At 41.7% G+C, this 18,648-nt stretch overlaps 2 protein-coding genes across 12 annotated transcripts in view; one reads left to right on the plus strand and one right to left on the minus strand.

The window, feature by feature from the left end:
- Positions 1–12,169, minus strand: part of VEZT (vezatin, adherens junctions transmembrane protein) — a 101,372-nt gene extending 89,203 nt beyond the window's left edge. For 7 of the 8 annotated variants that reach the window (XM_074827035.1, XM_074827034.1, XM_074827031.1 and 4 more), the window contains exon 1: positions 12,061–12,169. In XM_074827035.1, coding sequence (XP_074683136.1) covers positions 12,061–12,096 — 36 coding nt within the window. In that variant the 5' untranslated portion in view covers positions 12,097–12,169. The remainder of the gene's footprint in view (positions 1–12,060) is intronic. The other variant, XM_074827030.1, reaches the window with a different exon arrangement.
- Positions 12,170–12,437: 268 nt separating this feature from the next.
- The window catches only part of FGD6 (FYVE, RhoGEF and PH domain containing 6), a 74,240-nt gene continuing 68,029 nt past the window's right edge, over positions 12,438–18,648 (plus strand). For all 4 annotated transcript variants that reach the window (XR_012623557.1, XR_012623556.1, XR_012623558.1 and 1 more), the window contains exon 1: positions 12,438–12,553. Coding sequence is in view for 1 of the 4 variants with exons in the window: in XM_074827036.1 (XP_074683137.1) it covers positions 12,541–12,553 (13 nt within the window). In the remaining 3 variants the exon portion in view is untranslated. The remainder of the gene's footprint in view (positions 12,554–18,648) is intronic.

An 18,648-nucleotide genomic window follows, 5' to 3' on the forward strand; every position in this document is an offset into this window, starting at 1 on the left:
GTATAACTCACTGATGATGTATCCACCAGTCTACAGCAAATTTCGCCCATGACATATGTAAGTAATGGCTAGAATATCCAGTAAAAGAATTTTTAAAGGTTGAAGGGTAGATTTTATGTATGTGAACATGAAAGTTCCAATATTATCAAAGAATCAGAAAATTAATAATGCAACTACAGAATTGCAATGAGATACCATTAAAATATCCTATTCTATATACTGTTTGTTTCAATACAAGAAACTAAAGTATTATATTTAATGCTTACAAAGCATTTTTCATCTGCACAGTTTTAAAAACCATAATTAAATCTCATAATGTGTCTGATATCCCACAAATTATAGCTCTGAATTTCTAGCTTACATCCTTACGCAAACTTCTCACTCCTAAATTCATTATTTCCCATAAAAAAGACCACAGATATGCATATATTCCTGCACATGCACTTCTGTAAGAAAAGTTCCTTGGTTTCAATTCAGCCTGTCATTCATCAGCATTGTCAGGCTCAGCTGTTTTCACCTGCAAATACAATGATAATAGTAAAAAAAAAAAAAAAAAAAATCTACTTCTTGATTGGGGAAAATAGAAGAGATCTGGTTTTTTTCCTCCCAATTTTCTTTGCCCAAAATTCATGCATTCTTTTTTTCAACAGTCCAACATTAAAAAAAAAAAAAAAAAGAGCAACTGATTTTACATTTCTGCATATATTATAGATACTATACTTTTAGTTTAAGAAATTCAGGATATATGAGAAAGTTTATCCTTGCAAGCAGTAATAGGTTGTAATGTAAAAAAATATAATTTAGACTTGAGAGAAAACTTTTATGTTAGGATGTGAAGTAAAGGGACAGTAAGGTTGTTTCAGTGGATGGCATGAAAAGGAAATTTAAAATACAAAATCTCATCTTCCTAGCAATACAGTACCATATTATTCTGGAAGAATCTATTTCCATGTATTTATGAATCTTTAATTTCAACCACTCTCAGATAATAACTAGAATAGTTACTATTACTCATGTTTGACAGTCAGGTTTGTTTATTTATTTCTAGTTGTCTCTGATAGAATAACATGGTAATGAATCATTTACAAAGTAGAGAAGAAAAAAAAAGTTAATAATTCAGCTTATTGTTATGTTACCATCATACTACCAGTTACTGATGGGAAATATCTAAAGTAAGTGAGGATACCAAGACAGGATTTTTCAGCAATATGCTGTATTTATTTCTGAAGTTTCTTCTAAGTTTCTTCTTCTTCTAAGTCACTTTCTGAGACCACCTAGATACAAGAGACAGGCGTTACATTTACAGCCAGGGAATTTTTTTATTATGTTATTTGTCCAAAATGTGGGCTGGAAATGTAAAACAGTTCCAGGACAGACAGAAAACAAAATGTCATTATTCTTTGGTGTATTTCATACAGATTATACATGGAAAATCTTGTTAAGTAAAGCAAGGTAGTCAGAAACTGTTGATGTACTGAGTAGGAATATACTTTTTGCAAATTTTAAGAATTAGGGTTTTCTGGGGACTGAGCAGACACTGACAACAAAAGACACTTATCTTTCTATGACTTTTCTAATTCACTACAGTCAGTCATATTGCAAAGCCATTCAACTGTAACTAGATATTTATAGTATAGGTTTATATAAGCTCCCGTTTCCAGAATCAAGAAAGAAAATCCTTTCCTCCTCATTCATAACTCCCTGAGCGTATTTATATTAGATACATACTACCAAAATTTGTTTAACTCACATACATATGTTTAATTACAACTCTCCTTTCTTCATTGTTGAAAGTGGTTGAGTCTCATTCTAAACTCAAGATATATTATGCAGAATTAAAGAACAGTCCACTAAATCAGTTTTGTTCTTTAACCCTTTCTCAGTGCTTACTTTAATGCCACTGGCCATACAGCACTTACTTGGTTGCAAAAAAAAAAAAAAAAAAAAAAAAAAAAATCACCTAAACTGAAGACTAAATATCATGTTTGCAACTCTAAGCCTACAGTAAAAAAAATACAAAAAACCCAAAACCAAGCCAAACGTTAAAAGATAATCAAACATGTAACATTGCCTACTGCTATGTCATGGAAAGGTTGTTATAGTAGAGAATTCCCTAGCTTCAGGAAAGAGCTTACTTTTGATAGATATCTACTCAAACACTTACATCTATAGCAGCCTTGTAAGCACAGACATTGCACTTCAGTATGTGAGGTATTTTGTGTGTATTCTGAGAGAAACCTTTGCAATCACAAACCAGATTAAGACACTGTTAGCTTTCATAGTCTTGTTACAATAGCAGCTGAAAATCAAAGCCACACCCAAATTATTTTTGCTGATGCATCATGAAGTAAATGACTCAGGATTTCTCCATTAAAGGCAGGGGCTTCCCACACCCAGTGCTCTTTACTATGATAAAATTTACCACCTAGTAAACCCCTACTCTAGTTTCCAACCATAGCTAATGGAACAGATGAACCTTAAAAGTAATATTTAATGCCATTTCACAAAATAAGAGGTTTAAAGATCTCTTCTTAAAATATGTATATGTTTTTCCAAAGCTGAGGTTTCCACTATGCCAAAACCACTGAGGGAGCCTAAATCACCTCCAAAATAAGTTATAAATTATCAACTAAAAGAAAAAAAAAACAAACATTTCTATCACAGTGACAGCAAAGTCTAAGATATGCTGAACAGGTGGCTAAACTCAGAACAAAATAAACAGTATTGAAATCTCACCCCGCCTCTCAAAACACAGATTTGAAGAAGTTGAGCTAACACTCACAGACAGCGCGATCTTTGTCTCCTGGAAGAGGGTATTCCATTTTTCTCTTCGGTACCGCTCCCATGCACCTGACAGAATCTCACCCGCCTCCCCGTTTCTTTCCACTTGTCCCTCCAGGATGACCCGAGCCGAGGATGAGAAGCAGCTGTCAGTGTAATTGCACCTGTGCCCCTCCACAGTAGCATTTTCCTGACGGCATCAGCGGATGCAGTTTGAAACTTCCCAGGACTGTGCGATTTCTCCTGACTAATGTGGCTTTCTCACTGGGGGGAGGGAGACGAGGATGACAGATTGCTAAAGGCTTTTAAAAAGATACTGCTTGAAAGAATTACTGCACATCGATCTTCTATATAGCCATTAATAAGACCTTCCAAGCAAGAGTATTTAAAAGCCTTGGTCATATTCTCCTGGCTGGTAACCACCTCCTCCTGTGCTCCAACTGACAAAGAGCCAGGCACTGACAGGGCTAATATTAGACAATGAGTTCAAGGCAGCGAAAGAGTCATTTAAATTTCCTATTCTGCTTTCACTGCCACAGGAGCATAGACCTCTCCAGCACTACTGTACCACTTGTTTTAGAAGCAGGCTCTCAAGAACTTCTGAAGCCATTAATCTGTTACTGTTCCCAGCTATTTTCTGCACGCACCCACATGTCCTGAAGAGTTAGGAAAGTTTTATAGTCTGTGTATAGTTCTGTATCACTGGATCTATAACGTAAGGAAGCTTTTTCCTTTGCATTTTCAATGGGTGCTTGCACATTACTGCCATTGTGGAAAAATCTTAGAAAGAAATATTATGTACTAGAAAAAGCCCTGAAACTCACTGAGAGCTCTGGATTATTTACCTGTTCAGAAGTGGACCTGTGAATACAGGTGAAAAGCTGAGCAGTACCTTTCTGAAAAGGACAGAGATGAAGAATACCTGAAAAACTGGAAGTGGTAAACATCACCTTCCCTGGAGGATGGGGTAACAGGCCAGCCAGACTCTATACCTGGAGCTTTAGGTGGGAAGTCACTGATCACACAGGTCATTGGCCTAGCCTGATACAGGAAAACTGGTTTGGTTTATAGCAGTTACTAACAACTCATAGATTTTACCCTTCACTTACATTCAAAACTAAATTAATGAAATTAATGCATCTGACTGGTAAAACTTGTGGAATATTTCAGAAACATTTTGGAAATCTCTTTAAAACACCAGCTCCAAAGAATTAACTTGTTTATCCATTGTTAATTCTGACTCCTAATGGCAACACACTATAAGCAAACATCTTGACTGAAGTGAAACATATGCAAGAAACAAGAGACATTATAAAGCCTAAAAGAAAAGTACAGTGAGTCATTTCTTTTATTCAAGTGTCTTAAGGAAGTTGATTCATGACTTGAAGTTGTGAGAGCAGTACTGTGGTATTAACCCTCCTGTAAATGTGACCCCAGAGTAATTAACACAGAGGAGGGTTAAAAAATTTTTGGACCAACAGACCTCAAAATTTACTATGGATCATCATGTACTTTTATCTTCAAATTTTCTGTTAAAAATAATAAAGGCAATATGGGCTTACACACCATACAGCCCATTTAATACTTTTCTCTATTCGTCCAGATACAACATTAGTGTTATCCAAAAACACCTGATGAGTTTACCTGGCCTTTGCAACAACCAGACTGTTCTTTATACAGTTTTAAGCTTGCAGTTTCTTTTATTTTCTCTCCAGTATCACCTGCCTCACAGTCATGTGATGAAAAGGAGTACAGCCTGTCTGTCCTCCCCTTCCTTAGTGGACTGCTGAGAAACAAAATATCCCAAATAGTCCATCCCTCACTAGTCCAGGTGCCTCTACAGTACACTGCAATTTGTAGCAGAGATAACCAACCCAGGCTGCATTTACATGGTCAATTTAATCAGCTATTACCAGTGGGTGCAGATGGAAGCTGCAGTACCATTTTAGAACACTAATGGTAATATTTATACAGCCAAATGGTGAGATGGAACAAGGTACTGATCTGGTTGTAAAAAAAATAAAAGCCACCTTTTTTTTTTTCTCTTTCTCTTTCTTAGCCAGGTTAGTTTATAGTCTAATCAGTCTCCTGAGCCAGCTTACAGCATCACTCACAAATCCAGGTGCCAGCATAAGGAAGAAGATGAGAATAAACTGGAAAAGAGTCAACCCTGAATACCTCTCCGACAACAGCCCACTCTTCAGGCAGACAATGCATAGTCTCAGAACCAGTTCATCAGAATGACAAGTAAACTCTGGTTTTGACAGAACTGTGTATTTAAAATTGGCTTTATTTCATGCATATATATATATAAAATGAGAGTACTACATCTTTCATCCACTCAATATTCAGTGAGAAAAATCCTGTTGAGGGAGCATTACTAACACTACCATTGAAGTTATGTCAGTGTTCTTTTTCAGTTTCTTCTTTTTCCTAATGTATAATGTTTGAGATGTTATTTTTTTGAATACAACATTTATAAGCCTGATGCTTGACAAAGATCACATTACTTTGCAAGTCCTAAAATTTTCAGGTTTTTGAATGAATATGACTTAAAATTTTCATCACAACAAAAGGTTTCTGAGGTTAGGTTTCCTGGCATTTTCATTTGGTTGGTTCATTTTTTAAACAAAATAATTTTAGAACAGCTCAATTTAGGTGGAGAAAGCATTTGTGGAAACAAACACCACTGAGTGTTCTGATAAAAGCTACGTTTGGTTTAAAAGGGTTCAGATAAGCATCTCCATTTAGTGATGCCCCAGTATTCTAAGCAAAGAAATATCTTATTTTAGACATGTTTCACTATTGTAGGCACACAGTGAACACATCAGCTAAAGGCTGTTCTGAATATAGTTGTATTATACTGGGAAATGGTAGTGCCTCTTGCCAGAATCTTTCTTAAATCTTACAGAAATCTGCATATCAGAACATTCTATGTAGTCACCGTCCATGCCCCTCAGCACCAAGCAGCATCTTGGCTTGTTGCCTAAATAAGCAGTGAGATGCCTTCCTGAACCTGACATTTGAACGCATTATGATGTTGCCCAATATTTCCCAAGTACTTCTGTCTCATATCCCTCCTAAACGGACTCCACCATACCTACCTCCTCCCCACACAGGCCAGACCCAGTGCCATGTAGTTGCCAGCTCTGCTGAGCCCTGGTGCTTCCTTTCTCTCTCAGGATGGCATGCTGCTTGTAAAGCACTTCTCCACTGTTTTCAGAACTCATTTTTCACATTAGCTTCTTCCACTACAGGAAGAAGATAGAGAATGCAGACCATGTCTTGGCCAATCTCTGGAAAGAGTAATTCCATTTCTGTGCATATTTCCCCCCAATGATGGGAAGATGACAGCTTGAGCAAGGGCTGGCTGTGAAATGAGAGCACCTGTTATACATTCAGAATCTTTGTTCCAAGTTTGTGGGTTCCAATTGTAGGTTCAGTAGAGCTGTGTTCAATATTTCACATAGATATAAACTTTTGAATTTGGACATGAGATTTTTGACTCTCTTTGTGTTCATTCCCAGCTTGTTTTCTTTTTAAATGCAGATTAGTATGGACTCTGAGATTGGGTGCAGATAGATGAGCCAAAGAAAGTCTCATTTTGTTAATTTGGTATTATTCTCCCATTTGCACAAAACAAAATTTGAAGGCAGGAAAGATACATATACAATTTATATTGTATTTTTCAGTCTGGGATTTCTAATGGGACAAACAGTAAATCCCAAATTTAAAAGTCTGAAGTCATACTAATGATCAGATCTTCTAGAACTAGAATAAAAGATTAGATTCCCTACCATCATGACACTCAGCCAGCCTTTAGTGGGGCTATTCCTTAACATGTATTTCCATTAGTACTGAAATAGCTAACGAATAGCAACTTTACGTAAATAATATGGACAGAACTGGTTGTAAGAATGGCACAAGATTCATGAGTCAATTAAAACAATGCCTCAAGTGAGGAGAGTTTTCTTTCCTAAGTAAAAAAAAAAAAAAAATCAGAGATGTTTATGGCAATGAAATTAATTCAACACTACATTTTACACAATTCTACATGCAAGGCCTTATATTTCAAACATTGTGTATGAAAAAGCCCTTAAAAATAGAAGGTGGTGGAAGTTTGACATTGCACTAAAAAAAGGAGATTTTGACATGCACAATCTGATGAAAAATCTTGCACGGATTATCTTTCTTCTGCAAACACAGCATTAAAATGGAAAACAACAAACGTCAGCTCCAATTCTTCCACCAGAACCATACAGAACATACATCTGACACAACCAGGAAGACTTTCTGGGATTAGGTTCCAACAACAGAACAACAGGCTGAGTGAACCTGAAGGAGGAGCATCTCACACATGAGGAAAGGCTGAGAGAGCTGGGAACTGTTCAGCCTGGAGAAGAGAGGCTTGGGGGATCTCATCGATGTATGTAAATACCTGACAGGAGGATACATAGAGGATGGAGCCAGGCTCTTCTCAGTGGTGCTCAGTGACAGGACCAGAGGCAATGGGCAGGAACTGAAATACAGGAGGTTCCCTCTGAACATCAGAAAACACTTTCACTGTGAGGGGGACCAAGCACTGGAATGGGTTGCCCAGAGAGGTTGTGGAGTCTCCATCCTTGGGAAGATATTCAGAAGTCAACTGGACATGGTCCTGTGCTCTAGGTGGCCCTGCCTGAGCACGGGGGTTGGACCAGATGACCTCCAGAGGTCCCTCCTAACCTCAACCACTCTGTGATTCTGTGAGCATAGCCTTAATATCTATCCACATGTGAAAAACAAACTTGCACAAGCTCATTAAAATATAGGACAAATGACTCAGCTGGAAGCAGAAATTGGGAACTGAAAATGCACTCAAAGAGCAGTGTTTGGATTACCTTCATCCCAGTGTTCTGAAAGAATGGGCACAGGAGATCAGAGATCCAGCAGAAAGGATTTTTAATAAATCTCTAAACTCAAAAGTGGAAAAAAACTAACATAGTGCATACATTTACAAGGAAAAAAAAAAAGGCAATAAGGAGTATGTCAGGCCTATGAATCTGATCAAAAGTCAGCATGCTACTGAGAATAATTATTATTTCTTGCAAAATTCAAAGACAAAGAAGAAAACAGATGATCATCAAAGAAGATATCACATGGGTTCACCAGAGGAGGATTGTGCCAAACTCACTCAACATCTTTCTTTGAAGAGACATTTAATTTGTCTAGATAAAGGAAATGCAGGAAGTTTATATGGACTTTTTATACTGTGCCATATGATGTATGGACTTTTGATACTGTGCCACATCAGTTAAGATGAAAAAGATGGGAAAGGAACCAAATATGTAGATGGCAGAGATAACTGGGTTATGCTGAACGGAAAGCTATCAGATCAGAAACAGGTTACTAATGGAGTTCCTAAAGAATGAGTCTTTGGTCAAAGCTTTTGAATTTTCTTTAATTAACCTTATAACAAAAAAAGCATGCCAACAAAATTTCCCAATAACATCAAGTATCATCATATATGCAGAAAAGGATTGAAGCATCATACAAAAGGAACTGGATAACCTTGAGTGGGCATGCAATTTAACAGTAGACAACAGCAAGACCTTACAGAGAGGGATTAATAAAAACAAACTCTCCAATAACGCAGAAGCTGTTCACAAAAATAAGGACAGACATTAAGTGGTTACCCTATCACATCACATTACAACAAGTCAAACAGTATGAAGACTTGAAAAAGTTGTTGGCAGTCCGAGGATACAAGAAACAAAGTATTCCCAGAAGAAGCACATGAAAATAGTTGTACAAGACCCCAGCAAGAACACCGATTACCATGCTGCAAACTCAGGTAACTAAAGATGAACTCAAACTGGAGTAGATGTAAAAAACCCCAACAAACAAACAAACCAAAAACCAAACAAAAAATGAAGAAGAGGAAAATCTGTTTTGTAAAAGGAAGCTAAAATATATTGGATTATTCAGTTTAGCAAAATTCTTAGCCCAGATAAGATTGCTTTCTATGAATACATGAGGAGAGGTAAATTCTAGAGAACTATAAGAACTATATATGCTAATGGACAATAGTAGCAGAAGTGCGAGTAGGTATATAGTGGCCATCAATAAATTTCAAACCAGAAATTAGATGTCAGTTATTAACTGCCAAAGCAATGAAGTTCTCATATAGTCCTCCCACTGCAATAATGATGCAGAAATTTAACCAGTTTAAACAAAGAGCTTCTTTAATTTATACATTAAAAAAAGAAAAAGAAAACAGGGAGGAGATGTTATTGTCCAAACAACAACAAAAAAAACCTAACACAATTCCAGTCTCATATCAAAATAGACAAAACACTGGAGTTTTCCAGAGGACTTGGGTACACTAACTACAGGTAGTGTGCACTGCAACTACAGCATTCTGTCTTCTAGCCCATTTTGTAAAAAACTCATCTCAAGTAACTTAACATCAAATTTCCTATCTCATGGTCTCCCTTAATAAATTAAGGCAGACATTATTAAAGAATGCCATTCATCATTCCTCCACTTTTTAGTACATTCTGCTCTACCCCACAACAATTTTTAATTTGATACACTGCTAGCAGACGAGCTCAGGCCAAGAGTATCAGGGACACCTCTGTGTTTCTTGGGTTCTGTTTCTTCCCCTCAATATTTGTAGCATTTTTATTACAAGAGCAACTGGTTGTAACAAATGCAAGAACTGAAATGCTGAGGACTATACAGTGGGTGAATGAAAATTACTGGCTGCTGTAGGAATTAATTTATAAACTGGGCAGAGTAAAACGCCCATCATTCATTATTGTTCGTGATCTGCAATGGCTCTTGAACTGGATGGAAAACACTGCTTTCCCAGGGCAGTGATGCCATGTCTGTGCTTCCCTTCCTCCCTTCCTTTTACATTAATGTAAAAGATACTCCAATAGTGAGAAAAATGATCAGTCCATAAATATCTATCAGTGGGCTATCATATGTTTGATGCTGCAAAACTGGTAATGCAGACAGCTGTCATGGATGTGTTCAGGGCCTGCTGGACAGGGCTATGACCTGAAAAGTGTGCAGAAAATATCACCATGCATAACTGTCATGTGGAACTGGTGAAGCATACCCCACGTGTTTCTTTTCCCTCTCCTACCCATTCTGTTGTGTGTGAAAAACATGAAGGACTACTCCTTTCCTGACTATGCATTTGTTAGCACACCACGACTGCTTATAATATTGACTGATACTTTGCTCACATGAGCTCCAAAAGCACAGAGGAAACAGTTGTTCACAGTAACCTAAGTCTGAGAGCTGAAGACCTCCTTGCAACAGTGACTACTGAAGAACAACATAGGAAGTGACCTTCTGAGCTGCATAAAAAACATAGTTGCTTACCAGAAACCACAAATAATTAATGGGAGAGTTTGGGGCCCAAGAAAAAAATTAAAATAGTAATTAAAAAATAAGCACATTGTAGCATTTACTACCCAAATACTTTTAGGCGCCTTGCTAATTCCCATCTGTAGTTCATCTGTGTGGAGTATGTTCATAATTCTCTGTTGAACCTTTACTTTAGAACAGCATGAACCCTGTTGAGCACTTCTGAAGATAATTTTTGCAGGTATTTCAAGGTGCCCGTTATTATCAGCAGGTATCTCACCCAGCTCTGCACCCCAACCAATCAAAAAACCCCTGTATTTTTCCCAGTGTTGCTTATCTGATGTTATAGTTGTACCTTACTACATGAAAGATACATTATGTCACTCAGTATACCTGTGTATATATAAATATACACACACACACATACATACTTGATACAGCACCATATCAAAGAGCCTTTCCTAGTGATGAAAATCAATTCCCAAAATGCAAAGAAAATAGTGACGTGCATATGCACATGGAAGGGAGATCTTTTACTCCCTATGCAGCAGAACTTTTTCAATCAAAACTGTAACTGCTGCACAAACTGAAGAACTGTGGAACTGTAAAACGTGTACCACTTTCACTGAAGAAGGAAATGCAGAGAGCAGGCATTGTACCTGTGAAATAAACTCTCACCAGGGATTTACGCCATTAAAGCAAGTGATTTAACATAGCAGTAATGTAAATAACAGATTTTGTTAGGATTCAAGGTTGGTTGTGGATAAACAAAACTTTGTGGTGCAGGCCAAAGCCATATACAGGTAGTGCTTATGCAGCTGAGAAGAAATCATTCCTTATGTAAGGAGCTTTTTGCGTCCTGGTAAAACCAGAAGCCTTATAACTATTATAATAATTAATAATTTTAAAGTCAGTATTTCTCTAGAACCACTTTCTCTGTACACCTGCAAAAACAGGTGTGCCCTCCACAAAGATGCAATTACATTTACCTGCTGCAAACTGATCTGATTTTGTTACTGAACTGCAACAGCAGATATATTGAGCCACTTGTTTCAAATAAGGCCAAGATAGTACTGTGGCCGCATTAGCTAACAAGACATGCAATATAATTGTAAAACTTTTATGCAAACCCTGGAAATAATACAAACACTAGAAAGATACGGTAGTTTCAGTATTTACAGGGCATGCTGAAATGCACCTTTCACGTGAAGTACACTGATTGAGAAGTTGGGTTTATGAGCTACACAGAGGGTTTACTACCTTCGCCCCGATCCCAGGGTCAGGGCAGAGCCGTGGGAAGCCTTACGCACGCCCTGTGCTCTCCGCACCCGCAGGTACACGGATGTGCCGCCGCGACACCCCACGCCGCCAACCCGGCCGGCCCTTTACCCCTCCTCAGCCCCTAACGGGTCCGACGGGCCGGCGCGGGCGGCTCTAAGGGACACGGGCCTCCGAGATGCCTCACCGAGATCGCAACGCCGACAGCACGATACGCGGGGACAGGCAGCCCGGCAGCCGCCGACCCGCGCAGCCCCCGCGGGCCGCCGCACAATGGACCGCCCCTTCCCCGGCTGCTCCGGCCCCGGCCCGGCTCCCTCTCCCGCCAGCGGTCCCGCCCTCGGCCTGCGCGGAGGGGCGCGGCGCGGCTCCGGCCCCCAGGCTGCTCGGGAGCGCAGGACACCCCATGCCGCCTCGCCGGTCCCAGCGAGCACCGCCCCAACCCGCCGGTCCCGCCGACTCCCTCCCTCCCCCGCCCGCCCGCGGCAGGCGCTGCCCCCAGCCGGGCCCCGCGGCCGCCTCACGCCCAACGGTCACCTCGGCCCGCCCGGCGCACGCCGCCCCCGGGGGCCGCGGCGCAACGCCCCAGCGAGGGGCGGAGAGACACGGGCCCAACCCGCCCCGGGTCGCCCCCGCGCCCACCTCAAACACCACTTCTTCGTCAAACTCCGGTGTCATCCTTCTCCGCCATGCCACCCCCTGGGGGCACGCTGGGAAACGGAGTCCGCCGCGCGGCCGGCGGCCCCTCCCCTCCCCGCCCGGCCCGGCCCCGCGAGGCGCCGCAGAGAACCACAGCCCCCAGAAGGCGCCGCGAGTGCCGCTTCCGGGCGCCCTGGGGCGGTGCTGGCTGGGGAGGGGTCGGGCGGGGGCGCGGCCGCGCGCGGGGGGGCGGGGCGGGGCTCGGGCCCGGTAGGGGGCGCCGCTGGTCGGCGGCGGGCGCTGCTGGCGCTGACCCTGCCGGCAGCCGCGGGGCGTTATGCGGCGGCGGGCGGGGGGGGTGGCGGCTGCTGCTGCTGCTGCTGGGTGGCGGCGCGGGGGAACAATGGGCTCCTTCTCCTCGGCCCTCAGAGGGGCCGTGGTGTAAGGGACGAGGGGAGGACGGCGCGGCGCGCAGGGAGCACTATGAGCTCCGCCGGTGAGTGCCCGCGGAAAGTTTGGGGAGCGGCGGTTTCCGCCCGCCCGGCGGGCAGTCCGCATGTCCCCGCGGCCGGAGAGCCTCGCCTTATCCCGGGGCGGCCGGCGGGGCACGGCGCCGCGGCGGGGGGGGGGGGAATGACGACGGAGGGGCAGCGCGGCCGCCCCGCGGTACCGGTGCGGGACGGGAGCCGGAGCTGCCGCCGCGGCGCTCCTCGTCCCGGCGGCGCAGAGCGGTTGCGCCCGGCTCTGCCCCACCGTGGCGGAGGCGCCGGGCGCTGCGTCCCCCCCTCGCCAGGGGGAAGCGCGGGGGGCGAGCGGGGGTGAGAGCCGCAGCCCTTCCCCGGGGTCCGGTACGGGAGCTCCGCTTCTTCTCCCCCCCCCCCCCCCCCCCCCCCGCCCCGGCACGTCCTGCCCCGGCGCTGCGCTCCGCTCCCCCTCCCGGCGTGGGGCTCCGGCCGCTCTCGCGTGTCCGGTGGCGGAGTGGGTTTCTTGGCGTGGGGCTGAGCTGGCGCCAGGAGCCTCCGCTGAGGGCCGGGGGTTCTGGCGGGGAAGCCAAGCACCGGGACTGGGCTGTCGCTCCGTCTGACTTTGGCGGAGCTGCCAAAGTTTGCCAGCGGCTGAGCTCCGGCTGCGCTCCAGGGACATACCTGCCCCGGTCCAGCCCGGACAGGCTGGAGCCGTCGCGCAGGGGCAGGGGCACGGGGAAGCGTTCGCTTCTCGCCTTTCCAGCTGCTGGGTTGAACTGACCTATTTCAGTGCTTTCCTTACCTTTCCGCCCCCCCCCCCCCCTTCTTTGACCGCTGCCAATTTTATGGCTGCAAGAGCTGCAAGGCAAATTCTTGGTTTTAAACAAGAGCTCCCCGTGTTTAAGGGAGTTGCTCGTATTTTTTGTTTGTTTGGCTGCACGGTGGTGTGCTGTTAGAACTTTTGTTCACCCATCTGTTAGATTAGTAGATTCCTTTCTTAGTGTGCTTGAAGACAAGAATAGGGCTTTCTGCGTTGAAAAGATGTCATGTGTAAGTTATGATGTACTGGGTGGAAAACGCAACTAATTACAGTGTAACCCTGAAGCAGCAAAGTGCTTCCTGTAAGGATTGGGGTGGGGGGTGTTCTAAAGAAAAAGCAATACGCAGACATCGAGCAAAAACATCGACCTAGTTCTCAGTGTTTTCCTTTGAAATATGTCAAATTGTTACCAAGTCCAGCGTTAATTATCTGGGCTCTCTTAGTCAGAATTTACTGGAAAATAAAAACCTATTTGATGCATCTTTCTGCTCCATTTAGTATATTTCTACTTTTAATACATATGATAGAACTGAGTTTGTTTAGATCTCGAAAAACATGTAATGAAGAGGGATATCATCTCTACTTAACAGCTGCATTGTAAATTCATGTTTAGGAGTGCTGCTGGTAGTGCAATTCACCCCCCCGCTCTTTTAAGAGTTAAACAGCTGTGCAAATAAAAGATACATGTTAGGGGGTGCTCAAGAGCTTAGAGTTGGGCTCTTAAAATTTGATATGGTACTACGTTTCAGAAAGTTGGGTAGATTTTCAGCACTAAACAGTGATTTCAGGACTTGTAGAGCTGAGATTGAGTCTCTCTGTTTTAGTTTATGTTGTGATGGTGTTTGTGGGAAAGGGGAGGAAGAAGGGGTTCTTGTGAAGAAAGTCACATAGAAGGCGAAAGTGAAAGGGATGCTGAGGAATATCAGTAAGAAGAAAGTGAGACAGTTTCATGGAAAATATGAATTTTAGCGAGGGATTTGAAGGGGAAGGCTTAGACAGAGTCCCGGTGGGCAGGAAGAGGGAAGCTGAGCGGTATGTGAAGGCTGTTGAAGAGGGGATGAAAGGTTTTTTTGTGTGTGATGAATTATGTGAGGATAAAGAAATATATGGGGAACAGGTGAAACAAGATCAGAGATTCACGATTCTGCTGACAGTGTTATGACAGCTTTTGACATTTTAGTTAAGGAGCTCATGGGCAGGGTATGAAAAGACTGAGGACTGCCAGGAGACAGTTCTGAAGGTTTAATACCTGTCTCTTGGTGTTGCTGCAGAATTCAGTTCCTGAAATATATAGACATGCTTTATAAAGCTATTGCTCACATAAAAACTTATCAACTCCCATATTTTAATTTCAGTCTTGTGATCTGTAGGATCTATGTCTTACATTGAAATTATTTAATTGTTAATTCAGTTATTACTCTTGTTTGTGCTAGGTAAGGTAGCTTTCTGACAACTGATTGGTAACAGCCTTTCAGTAAAAATGTTATCATGTGTGAAGGCTTCAGATGGAGCTTGAAATGCCTCGAAACCCTGCCACTCTTCCTTCAGTTTAACTTGAAGGGCTTGAGTGTCTCTTGCATCTTTTTTTAATGTAACTTTAGAACAAAGCAACTGGGTACAGCATCATCAGTATTGATTTAATATTTTTAAGTAGGATTTGCAGGTATGAATGACTTCAGCTTGATATGCAGGACTCTGTAAGAGATACTCTGATACTTGAGGAGACCATGGTATGGAGAGAAATATTAAACATAGCTTCTGTCCATGGACAGAAGTTGCAAAAGGTCCAACATTGACAACCCAGCATTGAGTCCACACCAGTTTTCTTTCTGCCTTTCTAAATAATGCAGTGCATATTCAGTTTCTTACTAGATATTTTTTTCTAGTTCCTCTACAAAGTTGTTTCAGTTACATCTCAGTCCAGAGGTGGACATAATTCGTTGATAGGTGAAGGAGTTCTGCCACAGCTGTTGCTTACATATTTGAAAGTGTATATATAAATTTGGGCTTGTTAGAACTAAGGAACTATAGCACTTATTTAAAATACTTCTAGATAATTAAAAGATTATCTTCTTATAGTGATCAATCTGTATGTTGGTTTCAACCTTCATTTATAGCTATTCTCTCATTGCTTTCTCATGTACTGCGTATTCTTTATATATGATGCTGATGAATGCACATTTACTCATTTTCTGCCTGGAACTATTGTCCTGTCTTCAAGTACGCACTTTGCCTTTAAAAGGGAAAAACAAAAGCTCAGAGTTATGAGTTTGCCATTTATTATTTCTTGCTGAAGAAGCAGTCCTTATATGTGAGTCTATACAGCTTATTTAATGTGGACAGAATGTATAGCTTAAATTTGAAATCTGATTTGACAACAACAATGAGAAATATGTAGTGTATTTTAATGTCAAAAATGTAATTCAAAGGGAAAAAAATAGCAGGAACAGAATAAACAAAATCAACATGACTTTTCCAATCGAACCTCGTTGCTTTCAAGGACCGAAAAAATGAGGCCTACAGGGTTTAATGTCCCTTTAACCCTCTAATATGTCAAGTCTCATTAGAGTTACTCAGCTCTATCTCTGCATGCAATCTTAATCTTAAAAGGTCGTTTGTTCATCTCTTGTCCTTACTCTAAAGTTATCCCCAAGTTTCCTGTTTTACTTCAACAAGTCATTGAACAACCTGAGATTTTGAAATTAATGTTTTCCTTTTGCAGTTTATTTAGGATGTTTTCTAAAACGGTAGTGTCTTGGAAACCATCGTTTTCCCTTGTATTTTAAAAACTCCATGTGCTATCTTCCGGGATGTCATGACTCATTCCTTTTTGTTTTCGTTTGAGCATTGTGGTACCTGAGAAAATCAGAGCCTCTGCATAATGAGAAAATAAATACACATTCACAGGAAATAAATTAATGATCTCAGAATACTTTTTTGAGGTGTTTACCTAATGAAACTTTCTTTCTGTAACTGAAAGCAAAGTAACTGAACTGAAAAGCCTTGTTGTGAGTCATTAAAGCGTAAGTTGCTGGAGAACAGGAGTTTTAAAATACTTTATATGCTTCTCTGTGCAATGTATTAACTGCCATCACAAAAATCTCTGAGTGTAGCCCAAACATACAGCAACAATTATCTCTCTCCCTAGATGGTCTTTAACAGCCGGATTGGCTGTTTTGTGTCTGTGAGTTGTAGTGGTTTATGCCAAAAGTAGACCCAAGAATAGTGAATTGGCTGTTGGAGTGAGCTCTTCCTTCATGTAAGAAAGAACATCACATCAATCACTTGGTAGATAACAGCTGGGCATCATATTATTTTCATATATAGCCTACAGATGTGATTTCCTAACTCTGAGAATACAATATGCATATGTAAACAAGGTGCCATGAGAAAGCTGATATGTACATTTGTAGTAGGCCAGCTGCTAAGCGGTAACTGTTTCAAGCCCTTTCATTTACTTTTCCTAGTGCACGTGAAATAGATTTGTGAAGTAGTACGTGAAATAGATTTCACCTCGTAGGTGAAAAGGAATAAACTACCTTGTACAGTGTGTGTTATGGTAAGAGTATATGTATGGCCAGCTTCCACAGAGCAGCTGATTTGTTAAATTCACACCTTGGTTTACCCCATAGTAACTTGACTGTGTGCCCATACCTTAAGTTTAGGTTCTGCTGCTGTGAAAATCTTATGTCACACTGATTAATTGTTTTACTGTCTTCCTACTGTTTTGTGGTTCCAAAAGGCTATTGCTTCAGGGTGGGTTGCAGTATCCTGCCACGGGATTACCTCTTGGGTGGCTAGAGACAATCCCATGGGGACCCTGAATACCAGGAGAGAGGCCTCTGTTCATGTGGAATGTTGCAAGGAAAGGAATACTAAGTTATGCTTGCACAACAGCATCCAGAACCATTTGTCCCTGTTTCCTGGGCAGATGCACGCAAACGTAACTTGTTCTTTTGCTGTTCCCAAGTGTAGAAGTTGTTAACATAATCTCAAAAGTAAGGGCATAAAGAGAACCTGGGAAAATGTTCCTTTAGCAGTAGTAGGGTTTATTGCAGAAGAGGTAGTGCTCTTTTTTTTTTTTTTTTTTTCCCCTCTCCATTCAACTTCATATATCTTTTTTTCTCCCTATTCCTGTGCTGGGCAGGCAAGATAACAAGAGGTTATAACAAAAGGAGAAGATTTAAAGCTGTGTAATAATAGTGCATTAAGACTGCACTGTCTTACTGGCTTTCCTGCTCATTCATGATATTGCCTAGGAGAAGAGACAGCATTTTTAAGTGAGGTGTTCAGTTGCCAAATCCCATCATCTGAAGAACAGAAACGGACACTTTAAGGCCAAAACATTGAGAGTAGAAGTTGTTCCAGGGTGCTATTCTCTAGAACAACTTGAAGGTAGCACTGGAACATGTGCTAGTTGAGCAATAACAAGCGTCAGTTGCAGAGGAGCTCAGCAGGATGAGAATGGGTGTTGCTTTTTCCTCAGCATGCTGAGGAGATAATCCACCGGAGGGACAAATGTCTGTTCTGTAGGCTGTGATCTGAAGTCGGACAAAGAGCATATGCACTGACCTGCATAGGTGGTGCTAATGGCTATTTATTGTCAGAAAAATAATGCTGGTTTTAATCCACTTTTTAAAAGAATGTTGGGTGTTGGTATTTTTAAGTGTGTGTTTTGGTTTTTTTTTTTTTTTCTTCAGCACTGAACACAGTGTTGGCTGTTCCTACATAAGCAGTAGATTTCCTGTTGGTGATGGCAGCTTTGTTAGTCACTTTATTTATGGATTTCTTCCTTTGCCTAGTCAAGCAAGTCAGAGGATATCTCTGGCTGCTTCCCCTGGCTCTTAATCATCTAATCTGTTTATGCAAATAAAACTTGGTGTTTCTGCTCTTACATTTGGGTTTATTACTGGTCACCTGTGATGCTAGTCTGGATGCAGGGATCCTCTCTGAGAAATGGGGTAAGATTACATGGGGGAGCAAGGGAAGTCATAGTGAGTGTCTATTCTAATCTCCAGAGCAAAACAAGTCAGAGAATCCAATGTCCAGTCCAAAATTTCCTCTGAAACTTCTATACATCTCAGAAAGTGAGTTTAGTTTTACCGTAATTGCTAGTGACTCCACCACAGCCCTAGGCGAGATGTTTCTGTAGTTAATTATCCTTTGGGTTTAATAATAATTTTAAAGCTTTGTTTCTAGTTTGAACTTGTCAAACTGTGGAATCTCATTGTGTCTTTTTTTTTTTTTTCTTGATTAAAGAGCCATCTGTTATCAAAAACCTTTCACATGTGCATAGGTATATATGAT

This window comes from Strix aluco, chromosome 5 (genome assembly GCF_031877795.1).
Source record: "Strix aluco isolate bStrAlu1 chromosome 5, bStrAlu1.hap1, whole genome shotgun sequence".
Classification (NCBI taxonomy): domain Eukaryota; kingdom Metazoa; phylum Chordata; class Aves; order Strigiformes; family Strigidae; genus Strix; species Strix aluco.